Consider the following 26,124-nt stretch of genomic DNA (forward strand, 5'->3'; position numbering starts at 1 on the left):
TGCTGGCATTGACGTCACACACTCGGTGGTGGTGCAGGGAACCTTGCTGGCATTGATGTCACACACTCTGTGGTGGTGCGGGGAACCTTACTGGCATTGACGTCACACACTCTGTGGTGGTGCGGGGAACCTTACTGGCATTGACGTCACACACCCGGTGGTGGTGCAGGGAACCTTGCTGGCATTGACGTCACACACACAGTGGTGATGCAGGGAACCTTGCTGGTATTGAAGTCACACACTCGGTGTTGGTGCAGGGAACCTTGCTGGCATTGATGTCACACACTCGGTGGTGGTGCGGGGAACCTTGCTGGCATTGACGTCACACACACATTGGTGTAAGGAACCTTGCTGGCATTGACGTCACACACACAGTGGTGGTGCAGGGAACCTTGCTGGCATGAATGTCACACACTCGGGGGTGGTGCAGGGAACATTGCTGGCATTGATGTCACACACTCGGGGGTGGTGCAGGGAACCTTGCTGGCATTGATGTCACACACTCGGGGGAGGGGGGGGGGGGGTGCAGGGAACCTTGCTGGCATTGACGTCACACACACAGTGGTGGTGCAGGGAACCTTGCTGGCATTGACGTCACACACTCGGTGGTGGTGCGGGGAACCTTGCTGGCATTGACGTCACACACAGTGGTGTAAGGAACCTTGCTGGTATTGAAGTCACACACTCGGTGGTGGTGCAAGGAACCTTGCTGGCATTGATGTCACACACCCGGTGGTGGTGCGGGGAACATTGCTGGCAATGACGTCACACACTCGCGGGGGGGGGGGGGGTGCATGGAACCTTGCTGGCATTGACGTCACACACTCGGGGGGGGGGCGGGGGGGGTGCATGGAACCTTGCTGGCATTGACGTCACACACTCGGGGTGGTGCAGGGAATCTTGCTGGCATTGACGTCACACACTCGGTGGTGGTGCGGGAAACCTTGCTGGCATTGACGTCACACACACAGTGGTGTAAGGAACCTTGCTGGCATTGAAGTCACACACTCGGTGGTGGTGCAAGGAACCTTGCTGGCATTGATGTCACACACTCTGTGGTGGTGCGGGGAACATTGCTGGCATTGACGTCACACACTCGGGGGGGGGGGGGGGGGGGGTGCATGGAACCTTGCTGGCATTGACGTCACACACTCGGGGGGGGGGGGGGGGGGTGCATGGAACCTTGCTGGCATTGACGTCACACACTCGGGGCGGTGCAGGGAATCTTGCTGGCATTGACGTCACACACTCGGTGGGTGGTGGTGCAAGGAACCTTGCTGGCATTGATGTCACACACTCTGTGGTGGTGCGGGGAACCTTGCTGGCATTGACGTCACACACTCGGTGGGGGTGCGGGGAACCTTGCTGGCATTGACGTCACAGACTCGGGGGGGGGGGGGGGGGGTGCAGGGAACCTTGCTGGCATTGACGTCACACACTTGGGGGGGTGCAGGGAACCTTGCTGGCATTGACGTCACACACTCGGGGGTGGTGCAGGGAATCTTGCTGGCATTGATGTCACACACTCGGGGTGGTGCAGGGAATCTTGCTGGCATTGACGTCACACACTCGGTGGTGGTGCAGGGAACCTTGCTGGCATTGATGTCACACACTCAGTGGTGGTGCAGGGAACCTTGCTGGCATTGACGTCACACACTCGGTGATGGTGCAGGGAACCTTGCTGGCATTGATGTTACACACTCGGTGGTGGTGCAGGAAACTTTGCTGCCATTGACGTCACACACTCGGTGGTGCAGGGAACCTTTCTGGCATTTACGTCACACACTCGGTGGTGGTGCAGGGAACCTTGCTGGCATTGACGTCACACACTCGGTGGGGGTGCGGGGAACCTTGCTGGCATTGACGTCACACACTCGGGGGGGGGGGGGGGGGGGTGCAGGGAACCTTGCTGGCATTGACGTCACACACTTGGGGGGGGGGGGGGGTGCAGGGAACCTTGCTGGCATTGACGTCACACACTCGGGGGGGGTGCAGGGAATCTTGCTGGCATTGATGTCACACACTCGGGGTGGTGCAGGGAATCTTGCTGGCATTGACGTCACACACTCGGTGGTGGTGCAGGGAACCTTGCTGGCATTGATGTCTGACACTCGGTGGTGGTGCAGGGAACCTTGCTGGCATTGACGTCACACACTCTGTGATGGTGCAGGGAACCTTGCTGGCATTGATGTTACACACTCGGTGGTGGTGCAGGGAACTTTGCTGCCATTGACGTCACACACTCGGTGGTGCAGGGAACCTTGCTGGCATTTACGTCACACACTCGGTGGTGGTGCAGGGAACCTTGCTGGCATTGATGTCACACACTCGGTGGTGGTGCAGGGAACCTTGCTGGCATTGACGTCACACACTCGGGGTGGTGCAGGGAATCTTGCTGGCATTGACGTCACACACTCGGTGGTGGTGCAGGGAATCTTGCTGGCATTGACGTCACACACTCGGTGGTGGTGCAGGGAACCTTGCTGGCATTGATGTCACACACTCGGTGGTGGTGCAGGGAACCTTGCTGGCATTGACGTCACACACTCGGTGGTGCAGGGAACCTTGCTGGCATTTACGTCACACACTCGGTGGTGGTGCAGGGAACCTTGCTGGCATTGACGTCACACACTCGGTGGGGGTGCGGGGAACCTTGCTGGCATTGACGTTACACACTCGGGGGGGGGGGGGGGGGGGTGCAGGGAACCTTGCTGGCATTGACGTCACACACTCGGGGGTGGTGCAGGGAATCTTGCTGGCATTGATGTCACACACTCGGGGTGGTGCAGGGAACCTTGCTGGCATTGATGTCACACACTCGGTGGTGGTGCAGGGAACCTTGCTGGCATTGACGTCACACACTCGGTGGTGGTGCAGGGAACCTTGCTGGCATTAACGTCACACACTCGGTGGTGGTGCAGGGAACCTTGCTGGCATTGACGCCACACACTCGGTGGGGGTGCGGGGAACCTTGCTGGCATTGACGTCACACACTCGGGAGAGGGGGGGGGGTGCAGGGAACCTTGCTGGCATTGACGTCACACACTTGGGGGGGGGGGGGGGGTGCAGGGAACCTTGCTGGCATTGACGTCACACACTCGGGGGTGGTGCAGGGAATCTTGCTGGCATTGATGTCACACACTCGGGGTGGTGCAGGGAATCTTGCTGGCATTGACGTCACACACTCGGTGGTGGTGCAGGGAACCTTGCTGGCATTGATGTCACACACTCGGTGGTGGTGCAGGGAACCTTGCTGGCATTGACGTCACACACTCGGTGATGGTGCAGGGAACCTTGCTGGCATTGATGTTACACACTCAGTGGTGGTGCAGGGAATCTTGCTGGCATTGACGTCTCACACTTGGTGGTGGTGCAGGGAGAGAGACCAGGAGGGGCTGAAGAAGGCAACTCTCTCTCTCTCTGCCTGGTTAAATATAAGTAAGCTCAGTGCATGGTATGTGGAGGCTGGTAGTGCTTTAAAAGGAGACCCTCTTGTAATCCTACTATGGTTTTTGCCCTCAGATTAGAAAATGTCCAGTATCCCTACCAGCTATACCTGACTCCTTCCACAAGCAGCACAGAACGGCCTAGTCCCAATGGGCCAGACAGACCTTTCCAGTGCCCCACCTGCGGAGTGCGCTTCACCCGGATCCAGAACCTGAAGCAGCACATGCTCATACATTCTGGTTAGTACCCAGTTACCTGTCTGTATTACCTGTCTGCCTCCCTATACAACCACCGCTCAGTCCTGTCACGTTACAGTGTCTGAACCAGACATACATTGCACAGTCCTGCTCGGCCGCAGTCTATAAGATTAGTCTGTTCATTGTACGGCTGAGGAGCTGCGCACACAGGCGGATAAAGAACCACCTTTACAGATAACAATCTCATTTCTTTTCATAGATAATGATGATTTTGGGAACACATATACGGCAGTATTGTGGATACTCCCAGCATGTGACAGCATTATTATAGGCATTAGTATGGATCACTGTGCTGCCATAATGCTTATTTCATCACATAGGCAGCTGCATATATGTGCGTACATTCTGCGTAGCGCATGCGCCGTACAGGTTTTCAGTAACTTTCACGCATGTGCATTTGCAAATAATCGTTCAGCTTTCCGTGCCGCTCAGAATTAGGCCCTTAGGGTGAGATGTTTCAAACCTCCTAAAAAGTGGAGAAGTTGCCCATGGCAACAAGTAAGCTTCTCTAGGGTAGTCATTCCGAGTTGATCGCTCGCTAGCAGTTTTTAGCAGCCGTGCAAACGCTTTGCCGCCGCCCACTGGGAGTGTATTTTACCTTAGCAGAAGTGCGAACGAATGTTCGCAGAGCGGCTACAAAATATTTTTGTGTAGTTTCAGAGTAGCTCCAAACCTACTCAGCGCTTGCGATCACTTCAGACCATTCAGTTCCGGACTTGACGTCACAGACCCGACCAACGTTCAGCCAGCCACACCTGCGTTTTTATCTGGCACGCCTGCGTTTTTCCGCACACTCCCTGAAAACGGTCAGTTACCACCCAGAAACGCCCACTTCCTGTCAATCACTCTGCAGGAAGCAGTGCGACTGAAATGCATCGCTAGACCCTGTGCAAAACTGCATCGTTCGTTGTGGCCGTACGACGCGCGTGCGCATTGCGCTGCATGCGCAGAACTGCCGATTTTTAGCCTGATCGCTGCGCTGCGAACAAATTCAGCTAGCGATCAACTCGGAATGACCACCCATATCCTATATGAAGTACAGTCTCTAAAATTATAGGTCGAAGCTGATTTGAGAAGTTGCCCGTAGCAACCACACTTTAGAAGGCTTAATACATCTCCCCCTCTGTTTTGCATGTACTCAGTGCTCTGAAGTTGTTTATCTTCTCAAACACTGTTTAATTTGCAAATTCAAATGTTTTAAGAATGTAATTGTACTTTCATTTATTCATACATACATGCATACTGTATGTACGGTTTGGGTATGTGTGTCCGGTGGTAAGGAGACTGGCGGTCACAATACCAGCGGCGGAATCCCAGCTGTGAGATGGCCTGGGGGGGAAGGCAGCCCTATGAAGCCCCTTGCGCTCGCCACTGGTTCTGTTCCCACTCTATGGGGTATATGCAATTGCGGTCGAATTCCGGCTGGAATTCGACCGTTTTTTAATTTGACACAGTTCCGACAGTCAGACACCCTCCCGCCGGGACCCGAATTCGACATATTCAATGAAAAAACGGATTCGACAGTCCCGCTGTCGAAAAACGGACCAATTGACGGATAGTGTGCGTCCTGGATTCGACTACATGGACGGCACAAAATTGTTTAAAAAACCCTGAAAAAAAATGCGTGGGGTCCCCCCTCCTAAGCATAACCAGCCTCGGGCTCTTTGAGCCGGTCCTGGTCGTAAAAATACGGGGGGAAAAATGACAGGAGATCCCCCGTATTTTAACAACCAGCACCGGGCTCTGCGTCCGGTCCTGGTGCAAAAAATACGGGGGACAAAAGACGTAGGGGTCCCCCGTATTTTTCACACCAGCACCGGGCTCCACTAGCTGGAGAGATAATGCCACAGCCGGGGGACACTTTTATACCGGTCCCTGCGGCCGTGGCATTAAATCCCCAACTAGTCACCCCTGGCCGGGGTACCCTGGAGGAGTGAGGACCCCTTAAATCAAGGGGTCCCCCCCCTCCAGCCACCCAAGGGCCAGGGGTGAAGCCCGAGGCTGTCCCCCCCCATCCAAGGGCGGCGGATGGGAGGCTGATAGCCTTGTGTCAAAATAAAGAATATTGTTTTTTGTAGCAGAACTACAAGTCCCAGCAAGCCTCCCCCGCAAGCTGGTACTTGGAGAACCACAAGTACCAGCATGCGGGGGGGAAACGGGCCCGCTGGTACCTGTAGTTCTACTGCAAAAAAAATGTTCCCACTCTATGGGGTATATGCAATTGCGGTCGAATTCCGGCTGGAATTCGACCGTTTTTTCATTTGACACAATTCGACAGTCAGACACCCTCCCGCCGGGACCCGAATTCGACATATTCAATGAAAAAAATGGATTCGACAGTCCCGCTGTAGAAAAACGGACCAATTGACGGATAGTGTGCGTCCTGGATTCGACTACATGGACGGCACAAAATTGTTTAAAAAACCCTGAAAAAAAATGCGTGGGGTCCCTCCTCCTAAGCATAACCAGCCTCGGGCTCTTTGAGCCGGTCCTGGTCGTAAAAATACGGGGGGGAAAATGACAGGAGATCCCCCGTATTTTAACAACCAGCACCGGGCTCTGCGTCCGGTCCTGGTGCAAAAAATACGGGGGACAAAAGACGTAGGGGTCCCCCGTATTTTTCACACCAGCACCGGGCTCCACTAGCTGGAGAGATAATGCCACAGCCGGGGGACACTTTTATACCGGTCCCTGCGGCCGTGGCATTAAATCCCCAACTAGTCACCCCTGGCCGGGGTACCCTGGAGGAGTGAGGACCCCTTAAATCAAGGGGTCCCCCCCCTCCAGCCACCCAAGGGCCAGGGGTGAAGCCCGAGGCTGTCTCCCCCCCCCCCCCCCCCCCCCCATCCAAGGGCGGCGGATGGGAGGCTGATAGCCTTGTGTCAAAATAAAGAATATTGTTTTTTGTAGCAGAACTACAAGTCCCAGCAAGCCTCCCCCGCAAGCTAGTACTTGGAGAACCACAAGTACCAGCATGCGGGGGGAAACGGGCCCGCTGGTACCTGTAGTTCTACTGCAAAAAAAATACCCAAATAAAAACAGTACACACACACCGTGATAGTAAAACTTTATTACATACATGCACACCGACACACACATACTTACCTATGTTGACATGCCGACTCTGTCCCCTTCTCCACGTAGAATCCGGACCGGACGCAGAGCCCGGTCCTGGTTGTTTAAATACGGGGGATCCCCTGTCATTTTTCCCCCCGTATTTTTACAACCAAGACTGGCTCAAAGAGCCCGAGGCTGGTTATGCTTAGGAGGGGGGACCCCACGCATTTTTTTCAGGGTTTTTTAAAGAATTCCCACCCCTTCCCACTGAAAAACATGCTCTGATCTCTCCATATTATTTTAGTCAGTAAAAAAAAAAATATTCTTTTAAAAAAAATATTAAATAATAGTTGTGGCTCCTAATAGACAAACCAAGTAGATAATCCCTTCTAATATAAATAGATATGCTATTAGCAATAAAAAAAAAACACAAAAAAAAAACATGTTTTTAAAAAAAATTATTAGATACCGCCAGCAAAATGAGGCGGACTGAAATTGACGAAATGACTCTCGAAAAGCACTGTTGTCGAATCGACATTCAATTGAATATACTTTTGTCGAAAAGCCGCATTTTTACCATTGCAGACATGTCGAATTTGACAACTGTCGAATTGCAAAAAGTCGAATCTGAAACGGCCGTTTTTTGTCGAAAAGTACTGTATTGCATTGTCGAATCATTTTTTTTGTGTCGAAAATGCCCCGTTTTTCGACATTTGCGGCAATTCGACCGCAATTGCATATGGCCCTATGGGTGTGGTGGACACCCACGAGTGGGAATAGTCCCTGTTCGTCAGCATGCCGACCAGCGGGATATTCAGCGGGCGGGATGTAGTGGGCGGTGTTGTGACAGCCGGTCACATAACTACATCCCGTATGTACATAAATATTGTGGCAAAGAGGGTACTTTGCCACGTTCTGATGCTCAGAACAGGACTCACCCACTAGGACAAGGGCAGGGAGGGTTAGGAATACTGCTACAGCAAACGTAATAGACACAGCTGCACTACGTGGGTCTGACTAATTAGTGTGAAGGTATAAAGGTTTGTGGGGCCCAGTGGGGGAGGGGCTTCCAACGCCAGTTAGTGGCCGGATGGCAGAGAGGGCCGGTTTGGGTTTAGCTAGTGGTCAAGGAAGCCGTGTTTGCTGAACAAATGTGATGTGACAACATTCGTGGGGAATAAAGAAGCCATCTGACAGAGAAACCTTAGTGAAGCAAACCTTTTACCATCCATCCATAATTAATTATCTACTGGAACCAACTCTTCACCTTCTTGTATACCAGCCCTTAGAACCAATGAACCACTCAATGTTAAATACCCGTTTCCACATGTAAAGCTGCCACAAATAACCCATAGTAATTCAATAACCTCTTGCATTGTAGGACCAGTGCTCATTGAATTCACCACATCTAAAACATAAGTGGAATGTGGATAGTTATGGTGACTGCATCTCTCTGTCTCTCTCTTTCCTAGGAATTAAACCATTTCAATGTGATCGCTGTGGGAAAAAATTCACTCGGGCTTACTCCCTAAAGATGCATCGGCTGAAACACGAAGGTAAACGCTGTTTCCGGTGCCAGATTTGTAGTGCCACATTCACTTCCTTCGGGGAATACAAACACCACATGCGGGTTTCCCGGCACATTATCCGCAAGCCTCGGATATACGAGTGCAAAACATGCGGCGCCATGTTCACCAACTCTGGAAATTTAATCGTGCACCTGAGGAGCCTGAACCACGAAGCGTCAGAGCTAGCAAACTACTTCCAGAGCAGGTGAGGTGCCCAGCAAGACGGCAGCAGAGAGTTGCAGCCATAAATAACCAAATATTCCTCTACACAGCAATTCCTGGGAGGTCCATCAGAGGTGACCTCTGCCATTGGGCCGACTGCTGTACTACTGCCAATTGTACTTGTGTTATTGGTTCTTTATCCTAGCTGGGTTATGGGAAATTCTAAGGTTAAACTACATACAGTATAAATCTAAGATTTAACTCTATTAAGGATTGCACTTCACACATTCATTTGCAATAGTTAATGGACACACCAGGGTTTATTAGTGTATTTTGTGTCGTGATTGTGTAAAAAAAAATATTAGGTCCTAATCTGGGGATTCAGTTAGCGACAATTTGCGCTGTGCACATCACCGATAATTAAGGCAGTCCAACATTGCAGAATTTCCTGCACACCTCTATGAAGTGCATGGAAAGATCTGCGATGTTGGTTGTGAGGTCCTGGGGAAAGGGATGTTTCTAACAAACTTCATGCCAGATAAGGTTCTCTGTTATAGAAATGAAGGTCTAAACCTATATTTTATTGACACCTTGTCTTTCGGAAAGATCAATAACGCTGAGGAACATCTGTAAGCCCTCCGTGGTTTTTACCTCTGAGCTTCGTACTACAAAGGACTTTAGTCCAATGCAAAGGATTTGGGAGCACATATACTTTTATGGCAGTGGTTCTCAAACTTTCTTGCATTACGGCGCCCTAGAGTGTCAGAATTTATTTCACGGCATCCCTAGGGCAAAAGTTTCTTAGTGAGAAATTTAGAAAGAAAAATTAAATGAAGTAAATTGTGTTTATATGTCATCCTTAGGTTCAGTTGTGTGGTGAGGGACAAGATTTGCTTCTGTGTGTCCACATATTTTATGATTGACGGCCACCAGCACTGGTTTTGCCTAGTACATTGACCATAAATAATTTGAATTGGTCCTGGACCACCAATCGAAGGCACCCTTGCAAGTGTCCTGAGGAACCCAGGGTGGCACGGTACACAGTTTGAGAACCACTGGTTTATGAGGTTAATTTGAAATGATAGATTTGACAGATAATTTACGTCTGTCCTCCCTCCGTGATTTGGGGGTGCAGCCTTGGTAATCTCTTCTATAGATGCATACTTAGGGCTGCAGGTATTATTGTAGAGAGAGTCAGATGGTCCTCCGTAGATAGGCAGACTCTTGATCCTGCTAGAAGATCATTTTGCTACCAGAAATCTTGTTTTTCTTCTGTTGCGTGACACAATTCCAAGTTCTCTAACCCTCTAGGCCAAGTTATTTGCTGGCAAACTAAATGGGAGTTGTGACCTTGTTTTTCCCTCTCAGTGCTGTAAGATTGTGTAAATATACTCGATAGAACTGGCTGAGTAACTACCAGAAGCCGACACTGTTACTGCGGTAATCATGTTACTAGTTCTGTCATCTCTGTCCCATAGAAGGGTGTCTCTGTAGTCGGACAGTGAACATCACCTCTGCATATCTGTAATTTGTGTGTGATAGTTGCTGGCCTCTAAGCTTTATAAAGCCACAGAGACCTGGGTTCCTCACTGCAAGTCTGACAAAGGAAAATACAAGCATCCATGCAATCATAAACCATATAATATATAACCTCTTGCATAATAAGTCTGTATAGGGTATTGGATTTGCTCTAGGCTGCAGACTATGGCCCTCATTCCGAGTTGTTCGCTCGTTATTTTTCTTCGCATCGGTGCGATTTACCGCTAACTGCGCATGCGCAATGTTCACACTGCAGCTGCGTCAAGTAAATTTGCTAAGAGGTTTGGTATTTTACTCACGGCATTACGAGGTTTTTTCTTCGTTCTGGTGATCGGAGTGTGATTGACAGGAAGTGGGTGTTTCTGGGCGGAAACTGACCGTTTTATGGGTGTGTGTGAAAAAACGCTGCCGTTTCTGGGGAAAACGGGGGAGTGGCTGGAGAAACGGGGGAGTGTTTGGGCGAACGCTGGGTGTGTTTGTGACGTCAAACCAGGAACGACAAGCACTGAACTGATCGCACTGGCTGAGTAAGTGTCGAGCTACTCAGAAACTGCTAAGAAATTTCTATTCGCAATTTTGAGAATCTTTCGTTCGCAATTCTGCTAAGCTAAGATTCACTCCCAGTAGGCGGCGGCTTAGCGTGTGCAATGCTGCTAAAAGCAGCTTGCGAGCGAACAACTCGGAATGAGGGCCAATACTGTGTAGTTTGATAATCTTTTAGCTGGTTTCCTGAGCTGGATAACTAAGGTGTTTCTGCATAACTATATGTCCACCATGTTCTTTTAATCTTGCCACATTAGGAGGGGGGTAATCCTCTGGGCAGAGTCTGAGTAGCCGTTTTGCAAACTTGCTGTGCAGAATGCAGTGGGTGTACTAGTGGATTCCTACAGAGGGGCGGAGTCAGTGATGTCACCGTATTTCTGTATGTAGGAGACACTGTCCTAGGGATGTGGGGAGAGCTGAGCCTCTCTCTAGTGGATTAGGGAAGCAGCCTTATACCTTGTACTAGATATGCAGGGGAGCGCTCAGTGTAACATGGAACAGTGCTGTTTACCTCCAGACTCCAGTTTCCTGTGTCAGTGATATGTCTTACATTATAGAGAACACACAGAACGAAAACCGATCTGCAGCCATAGCAAATTTTACTTTTAAAATGCCTAGGAGAGTTAGCTTACTAGGAACATTCTCCCATTGCATCTTCCGTGTTTAGTGGGTCTCATTTTCCAGAAACTGGACATTGTTCCTTAATTAGTCACTTACTGAATGCTGCAAGCAGGGTAGATGTACAGCGATACTCCTACTATTCGTGTTTGTGCTAGTTTTGTATTTGAACTGATTATAACAGTAGTATACCATTGAGATGAAAGCCAGGCAGGCTGAGCTATAAGTGATTTACACTGAATGGGTAGGTGGACATCACAGTACGAGGCAACGCCTCAATGAGGTAGGTGAGAGAGAGATGTGGAGTATGCTCGTCACAAGTTCCATTTGCACGTTCAACCGTCATTGATTAATTAGCACACTAATTATCTTACTGTTGCATTCCAGTGAGACCCTTCAGCTTCATTTCAGTGCGGGTTTCAGCTAAACTCTGGCGGTTTTTTTAAAATGCGGGAGAGTTGGTGGCAGCCGTGCTTATGTAGAACCAGGGACTGTACCTGGGAATAGAATGCGGGAGAGTTGGTGGCAGCCGTGCTTATGTACTGTAGGACCAGGGACTGTACCTGGGAGTGCGGGAGAGTTGGTGGCAGCCGTGCTTATGTAGGACCAGGGACTGTACCTGGGACTGCGGGAGAGTTGGTGGCAGCCGTGCTTATGTAGAACCAGGGACTGTACCTGGGACTGCGGGAGAGTTGGTGGCTGCCTTACTTATGTAGGACCAGGACTGTACCTGGGAGTGCAGGAGAGTTGGTGGTAGCCGTGCTTATGTAGAACCAGGGACTGTACCTGGGACTGCGGGAGAGTTGGTGGCAGCCGTGCTTATGTAGGACCAGGGACTGTACCTGGGAATGCGGGAGAGTTGGTGGCAGCCGTGCTTATGTAGAACCAGGGACTGTACCTGGGACTGCGGGAGAGTTGGTAGCAGCCGTGCTTATGTAGGACCAGGGACTGTACCTGGGAGTGCGGGAGAGTTGGTGACAGCCATGCTTATGTAGAACCAGGGACTGTACCTGGGAATAGAATGCGGGAGAGTTGGTGGCCACCGTGCTTATGTAGGACCAGGGACTGTACCTGGGAATAGAATGCGGGAGAGTTGGTGGCAGCCGTGCTTATGTAGAACCAGGGACTGTACCTGGGAGTGCGGGAGAGTTGGTGGCTGCCGTACTTATGTAGGACCAGGGACTGTACCTGGGAATAGAATGCGGGAGAGTTGGTGGCAGCCGTGCTTATGTAGGACCAGGGACTGTACCTGGGAATGCGGGGGAGTTGGTGGCTGCCGTGCTTATGTAGGACCAGGGACTGTACCTGGGAATGCGGGAGAGTTGGTGGCAGCCGTGCTTATGTAGGACCAGGGACTGTACCTGGGAATGCGGGGGAGTTGGTGGCAGCCGTGCTTATGTAGAACCAGGGACTGTACCTGGGAATGCGGGGGAGTTGGTGGCTGCCGTGCTTATGTAGGACCAGGGACTGTACCTGGGAATGCGGGAGAGTTGGTGGCAGCCGTGCTTATGTAGAACCAGGGACTGTACCTGTTGGAGAGTTGGTGGCAGCCGTGCTTACTGTATGTATGACCAGGGACTGTACCTGGAAATATGGGAGAGTTGGTGGCAGCCGTGCTTATGTAGGACCAGGGACTGTACCTGGGAATGCGGGGGAGTTGGTGGCAGCCGTGCTTATGTAGAACCAGGGACTGTACCTGGGAATGTGGGGGAGTTGGTGGCTGCCGTGCTTATGTAGGACCAGGGACTGTACCTGGGAATGCGGGAGAGTTGGTGGCAGCCGTGCTTATGTAGAACCAGGGACTGTACCTGGGAATGCGGGAGAGTTGGTGGCAGCCGTGCTTATGTAGGACCAGGGACTGTACCTGGAAATACGGGAGAGTTGGTGGCAGCCGTGCTTATGTAGGACCAGGGGCTGTACCTGGGAATGCGGGAAAGTTGGTGGCAGCCGTAGTTATGTAGGACCAGGGACTGTACCTGGGACTGCGGGAGAGTTGGTGGCAGCCGTGCTTATGTAGGACCAGGGACTGTACCTGGAAATACGGGAGAGTTGGTGGCAGCCGTGGTTATGTACGACCAGGGACTGTACCTGGGAATGCGGGAGAGTTGGTGGCAGCCGTAGTTATGTAGGACCAGGGACTGTACTTGGGCATGCGGGAGAGTTGGTGGCAGCCGTGCTTCTGTAGGACCAGGGACTGTACCTGCAAATACGGGAGAGTTGGTGGCAGCCGTGCTTATGTAGGACCAGGGACTGTACCTGGGAATGCGGAAGAGTTGGTGGCAGCCGTGCTTATGTAGGACCAGGGACTGTACCTGGGAATAGAATACGGGAGAGTTGGTGGCAGCCGTGCTTATGTAGGACCAGGGACTGTACCTGGGAATACGGAGGAGTTGGTGGCAGCCGTACTTATGTACGACCAGGAACTGTACCTGGGAATGCGGGAGAATTGGTGGCAGCGTGCTTATGTAGGACCAGGGACTGTACCCGGGAATGCGGGAGAGTTGGTGGCAGCCGTGCTTATGTAGAACCAGGGACTGTACCTGGGAATGCGGGAGAGTTGGTGGCAGCCGTGCTTATGTAGAACCAGGGATTGTACCTGGGAATGCGGGGGAGTTGGTGGCTGCCGTGCTTATGTAGGACCAGGGACTGTACCTGGGAATAGAATGCGGGAGAGTTTGTGGCAGCCGTGCTTATGTAGGACCAGGGACTGTACCTGGGAATGTGGAAGAGTTGGTGGCAGCCGTGCTTATGTACGACCAGGGACTGTACCTGGGAATGCGGGAGAGTTGGTGGCAGCCGTGCTTATGTAGGACCAGGGACTGTACCTGGGAGTGCGGGAGAGTTGGTGGCAGCCCTGCTTATGTAGGACCAGGGACTGTACCTGGGAATGTGGGAGAGTTAGTGGCAGCCGTGCTTATGTAGGACCAGGGACTGTACCTGGGAGTGCGGGAGAGTTGGTGGCAGCCCTGCTTATGTAGGACCAGGGACTGTACCTGGGAATGCGGGGGAGTTGGTGGCAGCCGTGCTTATGTAGGACCAGGGACTGTACCTGGGAATGTGGTAGAGTTGGGGGCAGCCGTGCTTATGTAGGACCAGGGACTGTACCTGGGAATGCGGGAGAGTTAGTGGCAGCTGTGCTTATGTAGGACCAGGGACTGTACCTGGGAATGCGGGGGAGTTGGTGGCTGCCGTGCTTATGTAGGACCAGGGACTGTACCTGGGAATGCGGGAGAGTTGGTGGCAGCCGTGCTTATGTAGGACCAGGGACTGTACCTGGGAATGCGGGGGAATTGGTGGCATCCGTGCTTATGTAGGACCAGGGACTGTACCTGGGAATGCGGGAGAGTTGGTGGTAGCCGTACTTATGTACGACCAGGGACTGTGCCCGGGAATGCGGGAGAGTTGGTGGCAGCCGTGCTTATGTAGAGCCAGGGACTGTACCTGGGAATGTGTGAGAGTTGGTGGCAGCCGTGCTTATGTAGAACCAGGGACTGTACCTGGGAATGCGGGGGAGTTGGTGGCAGCGTGCTTATGTAGGGCCAGGGACTGTGCCTGGGAATAGAATGCGGGAGAGTTGGTGGCAGCCATGCTTATGTAGGGCCAGGGACTGTACCTGGGAATGTGGGAGAGTTGGCGGCAGCCGTGCTTATGTAGAACCAGGGACTGTACCTGGGAATGCGGGGGAGTTGGTGGCAGCGTGCTTATGTAGGGCCAGGGACTGTGCCTGGGAATAGAATGCGGGAGAGTTGGTGGCAGCCGTGCTTATGTAGGACCAGGGACTGTACCTGGGAATGCGGGAGAGTTGGTGGCAGCCGTACTTATATTGTACCTGGGACTGTACCTGGGAATGCAGGAGAGTTCAGTTACAGTAAATGAGAGGGTTGGAGGGCACCACTTACAGCGTTCCTCGGTCACATGGTCCCTGTATAAACTTATGCTGCTCCTATATAGTCTTGTATTAAACAACTTGGGGAACCAGTGGAGTAAAGTGACTGAGATTACACATCGCTGTGAACATATTTATTCTATAATCCTGTTTCTCCCACACACATTAGTTTACCAGTAGTTTCCCCATCAAATCCCTTAAGATCATATAAAGGACAACTAAACGCCACAACTGAAACGTTCAAATAGGAGCCATCAAGGTAAAATACGCTGTTCCGTGCTACCCAGCCATCTTCCTGCATTGCATCCCCTTCCATTACAGAATCTAATGCTACTGTAGTCACTAGGAGATTGCATTGGATCTAATATTAATAAAACAGGGAGACCTATTAGAGATCTAAAGATCTGTCCACGTTCTGTTCCTGTAACTCCCTTAGACTGAACTTGGGTTATATTACTTTGGGGGAAGACGGGTGCTTTGGTTATGTAAAACTGACCATTGGAAATGTGATGGAATTTTTTGTTGTTGTTGTTGGTTTAGCGGATAGATGTAAAATATAAAGCTTTACACTTTGATATGTCACCAAAAGAGCCCCCTCCCCTCATTGCTAGCAGGTGTGCTTATCTAATGACCTGGATTTGTGACTGGTGTCAGCCAAACCCACAGTAGACTGATCTAGGTCAGTGTTCTCAAATTCTGTCCTTGTGGATCCTCGACAGTACGTGTTTCTAGGTATCCTCAGGAATAGTTAGTTCCATCTGTAGATCTGTTTTGTTAGTCAATTACCACACCTGTGCGCCATGGATAATCTGGAAAACATGCACTGTCAGGGCTCCATATGGGCCGGGTTTTTGGAAACACTTCTCTTGGGATTTTCAGAATATTCCAAGAAAACTATTATCAATATGTGTGTTTTATGTTTTTTGGCACATTAAGCATCTGATCATATCTATGGGTGTAAGTAGCATCAGCGACCAGCCCTAAAACACAACAACTATACACTGTACAATAGATGAGGACATTTCTGTACATTACATAATGACATATATCTCATATCTTTCCTCAGTCGATTTTTCATGTATATATCTAGGCCAGTTTTGTTCTCTTTACATATATGCCCTTCTCTCATCTTAACCGTGGTGGTGACCTTTGTATGGCTCCCATAATGTAGGACGGGTCTCCTACCGATTGCTGACAACCAGCATTCCTATAGTGCATATATATTGGCTAGCAGTTGGCTATGGTAAATAGTGGTTAGTGCAGGAGAGGGGTCCCTCCTGCTAGAAGCTGTGGTCAGGCAGGGTGTTTGAAGTGGTCTGACGGTGGTCTGATTCTCTTGTGTCTGTCTCTCTCCCCAGCGATTTCCTAGTGCCGGATTACTTGAGCCAGGAGCAGGAAGAGGCCCTTGGGCAGTACGAGCTGGCAGAACACAGCTTTGAAAGCAACTCCTCTGTCCAAATGCCTGTCATCTCCCAGGTCTCCTCCACACAGAACTGCGAGAGCACCTTTCCCCTGGGCTCCCTCAGTGGCCTTGCCGAGAAAGAGGAAGAGGATGAAATGGCCGAGCCTGCAAAGGTCAGCCCTATGGAAGAAACCAGCAGAGATGACACCCCGAAAACAGAGGTGGCCTCCATTGCTGTTGAATAGCCGATGTCTGGAAATATCTGCCCTTTATCTAGACTTTTTTTTTTTCTTTCCTTTTTTTTTTTTTTTAGAATTTTTTTTTTTTTTCCTACGTTGGGAAATGCCTGTGTTTGGTCAATTTTATTTTACTTTATATTTTCTGAGGAGAGTAAGTGAGGCCCCTGAGGCTGTTAGCGGGGTGCTCGCCATGTTCTTCTCCTAGTTTTCATTGATGAACCGAGGACAGCCGCTTCCTCCACTGGCAGAAAGCTGGAATCTTCACCCATTTATCGGAGTAACCTTTGCCTTTCATTTTACGCTTGGTCACTTCAACAGAATATATCCTATTGACCTGCTGGTCAGTCCTTTAATTACATCTTCATTTGTGTGGCCAGCTGAAGGATGGTGCAGCGGAGGCTGCTTTACTGAAGTGACCGCACCCTTCAGTGACTGCCTCTGGTGGCGTTGTATCATCTCGTCCAGAGACGAGAGGGACTGGCTAGAAGAGACCACTCATGACGGTATATACATTGGATTAGCGTGTGCATTGCTGCAGGAATCCTCTATTTCTCGTGTTACAGGCGACACTGATTGCTCCAGAACTTTCTCTTCATCATAGGAAGTATGAAATTCTTTTTTTTTTTTTTAAACGTAATTTGTGTTACATGATTGGAGTGTATTTTAATGTGAAGAGTGACCTGTATTGTCTCGGTGTGGACTGTCGCAGCACTGGTACACAGATTTAACTCCACTGTCCACGCTCTCAATGTGTTTTAATTTCAGCCAACTTGTAGACCAAATGTAATCACCAGCAAAGAGAAGTGTACAAATCATCTCCTAATTAATGGATCAGCTTGATTCAGCTTATTACGTTACCCCCAAGAGTTCTAAAGACATTTCGCTTGATTAGTATAATTTTACGGTTCTAAACTCGGCAAGCACAAAATCTTCTAGATTAGCTGAACTAAGCAAAGATCTAATTGGTTAACGTTTTACTGACAGTACTGCTGTTGTTGCTTTCTATTGACACTATTACATGTGTTCTCTTTTTATTTACTAACCTTTTTATTGTATCTAAAACTGCTAATTCTCCTACTTTCCAGGAGGTTATTATTATATATATATATTATTCTCTCTTTTTTTTGTTTGTAAGCCTTTATGTCTGACGTACGGATTTTCTGGACCCAATGGAAATTGGGAGCTGGTTTCTGTGGCTGTTGGTATATTGCATAAGGTGACTGCCCGAGTAAGAAAGGAAAAAGGAATGTGGTATTTCTGCTCAGGGAAAGCCACCGGTAGATAATAAGCTAATAACGTGGAACATCAGGACCTGTCGCGTGAAACGGTCTGTAGGAAGTTCTCCTGCTAATGAGATGACAAAACTTACAGCTTGTCCAACATTTATGCCAATTACTGTAGCGGTTCGTTCGCAAAATTTCATGTCGTAGCCAAATCTAGAACTGTGAAAGTGGCACTAGTCCCAAGACAGATAGCACCATTATATAATATATATGATATATCATTCCGACAAAGTCTGGCAAAGAGGAATGCTAAGATTTCATAGGCAATTGTACCTATCACACTGGTGCTTTGGGTACCATGTTACAGCAGTGATAACAATTGACAGTTGATAACATACTACGGGGGACATTTAATAAGCAGTGATAAGAGCGGAGAAGTGAGCCAGTGGAGAAGTGCCCATGGCAACCAATCAGCACTGAAGTAACATCTATAATTTGCATACTATAAAATGATACAGAGCTGCTGATTGGTTGATGGGGCCACTTCTCCACTGGCTCGCTTCTCCGCTCTTATCACTGCTTAGTAAATGTCCCCCTAAATTACCGGGAGTTAACTGGACGTTTTCCATCTGGGATTTTGTAGTTGGTACAATGTAAAAGATGGAGGGAAATATGAGGAATATGAATAGATTGCATGCCACAGGTCTAGAAAGTTGTTGGACCGCTCTGTTCCAGGTCCCGATGACTTATTTGTTCCCCAGGGCAGTGGGCTTCAAACTCAACCCTCAAGTCTTCCCAACAGGTCATGTTTTAAGGATTTCTGTCTGTGGAAGCAGGTTGGAGGATTACTGTCCCAGTGAAATAGATTAACTCACCATGATTAAAGGAAATCCACACAACATGACCTGTTGTGGGAGAACTTGAGGACTGGACTTGAGAACCCCTACCCTAGAGAAATCCCAAATATCACGGTAAGTCTTGTTTTGGGACTAGCTGTGCCAGCTATACACGGTTTATGCCTGGAATCGGTTACTTCTTCCTCCCCTTGCATTAGGTGTTTCATGGGCACAGAAGTGGATGCTGCTGCTATTACATGTAACAGATCAGTGTGCGGGTGGGAAATGAGGATATGAGAGAATTTGGCAGACAGGTGCACCCTCGGGATTCTGCAACACCTGGTTTTAATGCTTATAAACAACGTGTGGGGTTTGTTCAAATTGGCCAGAGTCTCACGACTGGGTGCGGCTTGAGCTGAGTGCTTGCTGGAATTTTGTTTTCAGATGAACCTTCTGAGAATCTAAGAACAAGACCTTATTTAGTCTAGCACAGTTAGCACTGCTAAATGGATAATCATCACTACACTACAAAGAGTACCGTCACACTGTCTTCCAGTGTGTCCACCATCTGTGCTATTGCTAACACTGGCAGCAGATGGCGCCGTACCTTGGGCAACATAGCCTTCTCATTGACTGCGCCTTTTGCGGTGACGCCTCTGCATTACCGCAACACCCCCCCCCCCCCTGCTGCACCCAATGGTGTAAACATGCACCGAATTGTATCTGTAAAGGTACTACAACATGAAAACACTTGTATAAGGAATAAAAGGTACTATATAAATAATGTACATATATATTTACAAGTCATTGCTCATGTTACTGCTTACTTCCCCCACCCATAGCCAGCAGCAAAACCCCAATTCTAACTTATGTGTTAGTATAACAAAGACCATACCACATATCTTCCTCGACCTCTGCTAGTGCTAGCGAACACTCGTGCCGTGACAAGCTAAACCCCTTTGTTTTACAAATGAGCTTTTTCTTTTCCCCTGTGTGTCTCCTACCCCAATAACGAAAGCAAACGGGCACCTCTCTGCCCAGTTATCATTTATTTAGAAAGCGCTGACTTTTTCATGTGTTACAAGGACAGGCGTTGGTCGAGAACTCATAAATTATTCTGCACTGCGGTGGCAGCAAAGCACCGACACGTAGTACATCGTAGTCATGGTAACAGTCCACGCTTCTTTAGAAAACTGTCATTGTTGTTCCCGGCGTCACACTGAAAAGCGGGCAAAAGGATTTAGGGCCACGCAGTGGGACTGATGCTTAGTAACAAAGCGCAGATATATAGCAGCCAGTCTAACAAAATCAGGTTGTAGTGAATAAGCCCAGTGTCCGTTATAGAGGCACAGCCGGCAGTTACGCCACCTACTGGTGGTGCCTAGTCTCTGCATGCCAAGCACATGGATCTCCGAGTAATAATACATATTACACAGCACAATGTAACGGAATAATGTCAGAGGGTAGTACCAGCTGTCACGTCGGGATTTAGGTGCCCCTTTGGGGTGACTAAAGTTAGCAATTTTAACTTTTTATTTTTAATTTAAATGTTTTTATTGCTTTTCTTACAAGGCTGGATGAAGCTCCGCTCTAGTTCCAATGATTACACTATCACATCACCATGCATTAAGTTCCTCAGCTGTGGGACGCCTGTGTTTAATGCTGCTTTACAGAGTATTCAGGGTGACGCACTTTGTGTATTCGCCCTGCATATCTGCATATTTGTCCTCCCCTCGGGACATTGGCTGATGGGTTTGGTAATAATGAGCTGTATGTATTGATCACCGGTGTGTAGAACACGAGTGCCCGGTTGTGCAGCCTCCACGACGTGAGTTTCACCAGAACACTTGTGAGCAGTGGCTTTTATGACAGTGGCACCATCGTGATTTAGTATGGTTAAATTTACTAAAATCTTTCACGTGAATTCTCACTTCTGCGTTACATCCTTGCATACTTACTATTCTGTACATCTGATAACCACCTGCAGACATTAGTAAATATCCTGGAACGCCCAGTGAGGCAGATGGAGAGTGTTTCTCAGACGTGTATTGTCTCCCTAGAGCGGCTACCAAACTAAGAGCATGGACGGGAGCTGTCTGGGCGGCAGAGAGGCGGAGACATCTGCATATACACACCGAGTACCGCGCACAACACCGGAAACAATTGCAGCGACAGGCTTTCAGATATCATGGCGGAAGGCACATTCATTCCAGCAGTATTCTCCACCCTGCATGTAGCTGCGACCATTCCTTACACAGTGGGGGTCATTCCGAGTTGTTCGCTCGCAAGCTGCTTTTAGCAGCTTTGCACACGCTAAGCCGCCGCCTACTGGGAGTGAATCTTAGCTTATCAAAATTGCGAATGAAAGATTAGCAGAATTGCGAATAGACACTTCTTAGCAGTTTCTGAGTAGCTCCAGACTTACTCGGCATCTGCGATCAGTTCAGTGCTTGTCGTTCCTGGTTTGACGTCACAAACACACCCAGCGTTCGCCCAGACACTCCTCCGTTTCTCCTGCCACTCCCGCGTTTTTCCCAGAAACGGTAGCGTTTTTTCACACACACCCATAAAACGGCCAGTTTCCGCCCAGAAACACTCACTTCCTGTCAATCCCACTACGATCACCAGAACGAAGAAAAAACCTCGTAATGCCGTGAGTAAAATACCTAACTGCATAGCAAATTTACTTGGCGCAGTCGCAGTGCGAACATTGCGCATGCGCATTAGTGACTAATCTCTCCGTTGCGAGAAAAAAATAACGAGCGAACAACTCGGAATGACCCCCATTGTGCAAGTGAAAGCTGGCCCCTGATTGGTTGCTTGCAACTACAGCACACTTGTATGTGTTGCAGCATGTGCTGACCTTGTGTCCAGTCCATGAGTAAGACCCAGACGCCATACAGGAGAGCCCATGTACATCAAGGTATACCGAGTGTCTCCGTCACACATTCCTGTGCAGAACAATAAGGGTTGCACAAGTCCTTCTGCGGAGTGTGTGTGTGTGTGTGTGTTTTTTCTGTAACTATAGGCAATGAGGTGTGGTGCACACTCAGCTGCATCTTCACTTGCTACGGAAGGGGCGTGGCTGGGTTGTAACAAGGCGAGCTCGCGTAGGCGTGTCGCCGGAATTTCAGATTAAGCACGCGCGTGTTCGCTTTTGCACCAGTGACGGTAATCTTTGGGACTCTGATGTACGCGCAGCACTTCAAATATCTGCATTGCGTGCATTTAGCGTCCGACTCACAATCAGGCCCATTATGTGGATGTAGTTTAAGCACAGGTGCCACATTTGTGTAAACGTTATAGATTGGGGTTAAGCCACGTCTGGAAGAGGCGTATTTTCATTCTGCCAACTATACCATCCCTCATCCTGACCTAAAAGAAGTCACACTCCTCCCCTTTGACGGTCACACACGGGGGGCCGGGAGTTAGTAATTGGGAGTGTTCCTGCTTTATAAACATTTTTACATTTCCCTTCAAGCCCATGATTCTTGGTGAACTGTCCTAATGTAACTTATACAATTCAGTTGTTGGGTTTCCCCAATGCCTCTGATCTAATTTTAAACACCTAGCATGTATATTAATCTGTTGGCAAAGATAGCTTTCTTTTTGTTTAAATGTACACAATGTTTAACAAAAAAAGTACACATTTTATATACTTGTATCTGGCTTTTAACATTTTTATAGTACCCCATTGTTCTTGGTGGCGACAATATCTATTTTTGTGCCCATTTTTGGAAAACAAGTGCCGTTTTGGAAATGTTACGATTATTTCTACAGTTCTTGTAATCAATGTGAAGGTCACAGTTGTTACTTTTATTGTCCTTTTGTTTTCCGATCTGTTCCTTGAGCCCGTGGCTGTAAGCTTTTGATGTTTTCAAAATGTCTGAGAGGGGTAGAGCCAAACTGCACGTCGCGTGGTCATTTCCCTTTTACGCCTGGGGTAGACAAATGAAAAAGAATGATACAAAAAAGTTAAAGAAATAGTTTATCAACTTCTTTCAGCTTTACCACCGTGATGAGGCCATATGCTGTGTACGTCGCTATGGTCAGTGTAACACAGCCGAGACGGACGGCTGCCCTTTTCCGGCTAGGGCAGAGAATAATACAATAGCCACTGTTGTGATGCAGCCAAGGATTGAGGTGTTATTTCTGAATAAACCAGCATGAAAACAAGACTTTACATTGACCCTGTGTTATTAAGTCTAGCGTTTGAGCCTAAGCTCCTCTGGTTGCTTCACTCCCAAATTATTTCAATTAAAAATACAATTTATTCCTAATTAATTGATGCTGATTGTTGCCACTTCCTGGAGTAGTTACTGATATTTGACTGCTGCCTGAAATAGACAGTTGGAAGATCCAGACATGCTTGATGCTGCCGTTTGACGAGCATGTTGTGACTATCTGACGCTCCTTCTCAACATCCGTAGCATGGAAATAGTCATTGCAGTACGCCGTTTGTTTTCGGTGCTTACAGATGTTGCTAAGGAGTGTCCTCTGTTTACAGCAGTCAACTTGAGTCTTCAACTGCTGATTTCAGACAGATGTCAAGCATCCGTTGTTACTTCATTCATTTTTGATAACCTTGCATAACCAGTTTAATTAGACAAAATACTTTTTGTCTTCTGAGTGGAGCCAACCTTTAAGTTGGACCAGTCACCTACACACGGTGGAAGCAGCAATTCTGTGCATGGAACCACGATGCGTGAGAGTGCAGACTTTGGGACTCGTGGCGTGATTCAGAGGTGGCCGCAGTTGTATCCGCTGTTGCCACTGTGGTAATATGCAAATGCTAGTTTTAGCCCTTCCCTTGTGTACATGCGCTAAAGTGTAAACCCTGAGGCAGCCACATTCAGTGATCATGGATGGTGTAAATCCATCTGCCCATCATCGTTCTCACCACTGACTGTTGCAGCAGTAGTTTGCCGGTGCAGGGGGCATGATCCAGATGTGGTTGGAGGAGCTTATTGCAGCAGGGTCTTCAGGTTGCCGGCTGTCGGGATCCCGACGCACAGTATACCGGCGCCGGAATCCCGACAGGCCGGCATATCGACACTTTTCGACCACTCTGGAGGGAGAATAGATAGCGTAGCGCGTCACCGTGCCCGCAGTGTGGCGAGCGCAGCAAGCCCACAAGGGGCTCATTTGCGCTCGCCATGCTGTCGGTATGCCGGCGGTCAGGCTTCCGGCGCCGGTATGCTTGTCGCCGGGAGCCCGACCGCCGTCATACCCTACTACACCCTTGCAGCAGCGATAGTTCTAATATGGTAATGCTGCATGCATTACTGATCCGAGCTGCATCCTAGTACACATGCGCAAAGTACCAAACACAGATTGCAGTATGCGCCGTTGCAGTGTCGGGACCTTAATCAGGCCCAGTGTTGTCTTCTGAATTCCAGCTAACATGGCCTCTGTGGCAATGACTTACCATGACACACCCATAAAAAGGCCTTTTTTTGCGTTTATTTAATGACAGCGATCCCGTGTGCAACAGCATTCGATGTCCTACAGTCAGGGAAACGCATGCGCCAGAGGGGTTGTGCTTGTAGCAAACATCGGGACTGCGTCCACCTCTGTGTCAATATATACACCCACAAAATTGTCTGCTTCTACTTGTGTACAGGATGGGGTCACTTGCATTTCTTCTAATGTTCCGCACATGTCTTAGTACTGCGTGCACTACAGTCTGTAAATCCTGTCTTTCCTGTATAAATGAGCATTCTACAGTAAGTCTTTATTACAGGTAATCATCGGCTGCAGAAATGAACTGGAATGGTGGCTGGTTCCCTCGCTTTGCGTTTTGTGTCTGGTTTGCTCAGAAACCTCATATTCATTTAAAACCTGGAGACTTGTCGGCTGGGAGACTGACCTGATGCAGCTGCTCTGCAAAGGCTTAACGTTCTCCGTGTGACGCAGATGCACTTTTATAATCAGGGCTTCAATTAAGTACAAGAAGCAGATCCGCTTCAAGCAGAATAGATCTTGTATCAAGTATCCTAAAAATTATAAGATTAGTTTCTGCGCACTAGATCCATGCTACCCTATTGTTGATCCAGGACCAAGTTTGGCTTCACCCCTGTTGTGTAATGTATATACTCTGTATAGCTACATTGTATGGAATACCTAGCTTGTTTGATATAAGAGAAGTATGTATTGGGTACATTTTGCTAACCTGGTTGTTTTAATCTAAAAAAACAAAACACACAAAAAAAAAAATGTTTGAAAATGCTGAAAGGATTTCAGTTCTCATCTGGTTCTGTCATAGGTCAAATTAAGGACAAAAAAGTTAGTTTTGAGTGTCTTTGGATAGGAACATGATGCTAAGATTTTTCATTAAAATATATTATTATTAATGTTTTATAGTGTGGGTGTTTCTTTCTTGCGCCAGGTGCCTCATGATAACACCGGATGGCCTATAATTACCGGCTTGCAGATGATCCCGCATTATCGCCTGGATTTCCTACGTAGGTCTAACGAAACTGCGCATTACATCAAAACACTTTTTGAGATTAATCTCTTCTTTTGCTGTTTGGTGTATTTTTTTATTTTCCTTCTACTGATGTTATATTGTTTTTGCTTTCCAAACACAAACTACATAAATTGCTACTGTGCATGATGGAATTGTAGGTCTTTCCCAGTCGTTTCATTCTGGGCGATCACACAGACTACTCTATGAGTCTCAGAACCAGGCTTGGAAGAAATCCGTAGAGGATGGGTTGTTCAGGTCCAGACACCCTCGGGGTCACAAAAACGTTCATTTGCCCAGCTGACAGACACGGATACCGACACGGACACTGACTCAAGTGTCGACTATAGTGATACCAGATTAGATCCAAAACTGGCAAAGAGCATTCAGTACATGATTGTGGCTATAAAAGATGTATTACATATCACCGAGGACCCTGCTGTTCCTGATACTAGGGTCTGTATGTTTAAAGGAAAGAAAGCTGGAAACCTGTGGTAACGTTTCCTCCCTCTCATGAACTGAACACGCTTTGTGAAAAGGTTTGGGAAAGACCTGACAAAAAGTTTCAGATTCCCAAAAGGATTGTAGTGGCGTATCCGTTTCCCTCTGGGGATAGGGTAAAATGGGAGTCACCCCCCATTGTGGACCACAGCTCTCCAAAAAGGTGGCTCTCCCATCCCCTGACACGGGAGCCCTAAAGGACCCTGTGGATCGTAGACCGGAAAATACATTGAAATCAATTTATGTCACCACGGGTACGCTACTCAGACCAGCCATTGCATCTGCGTGGGTGAGTAGTGCTATCGAAAAATGGGCAGATAACTTGTCATCTGAAATGGATACCCTAGATAAGTATAGCATTCTTTTGACACTAGGTCATA

At 48.7% G+C, this 26,124-nt stretch overlaps 1 protein-coding gene across 2 annotated transcripts in view; it reads left to right on the forward strand.

Annotated features, from left to right (window-relative positions):
* Positions 1–25,135, forward strand: part of ZBTB44 (zinc finger and BTB domain containing 44) — a 101,034-nt gene extending 75,899 nt beyond the window's left edge. The window contains exons 4-6 of one of the 2 annotated variants that reach the window (XM_063943633.1): positions 3,523–3,686; positions 8,234–8,317; positions 16,436–16,529. In XM_063943633.1, the coding sequence (XP_063799703.1) occupies positions 3,523–3,686; positions 8,234–8,317; positions 16,436–16,446 (259 nt within the window). In that variant the 3' untranslated portion in view covers positions 16,447–16,529. Of the gene's footprint in view, positions 1–3,522; positions 3,687–8,233; positions 8,535–16,435 lie in introns of both variants that reach the window. The other variant, XM_063943632.1, reaches the window with a different exon arrangement.
* Positions 25,136–26,124: the final 989 nt, after the last annotated feature.

This window comes from Pseudophryne corroboree, chromosome 10 (genome assembly GCF_028390025.1).
Source record: "Pseudophryne corroboree isolate aPseCor3 chromosome 10, aPseCor3.hap2, whole genome shotgun sequence".
Taxonomy (NCBI): domain Eukaryota; kingdom Metazoa; phylum Chordata; class Amphibia; order Anura; family Myobatrachidae; genus Pseudophryne; species Pseudophryne corroboree.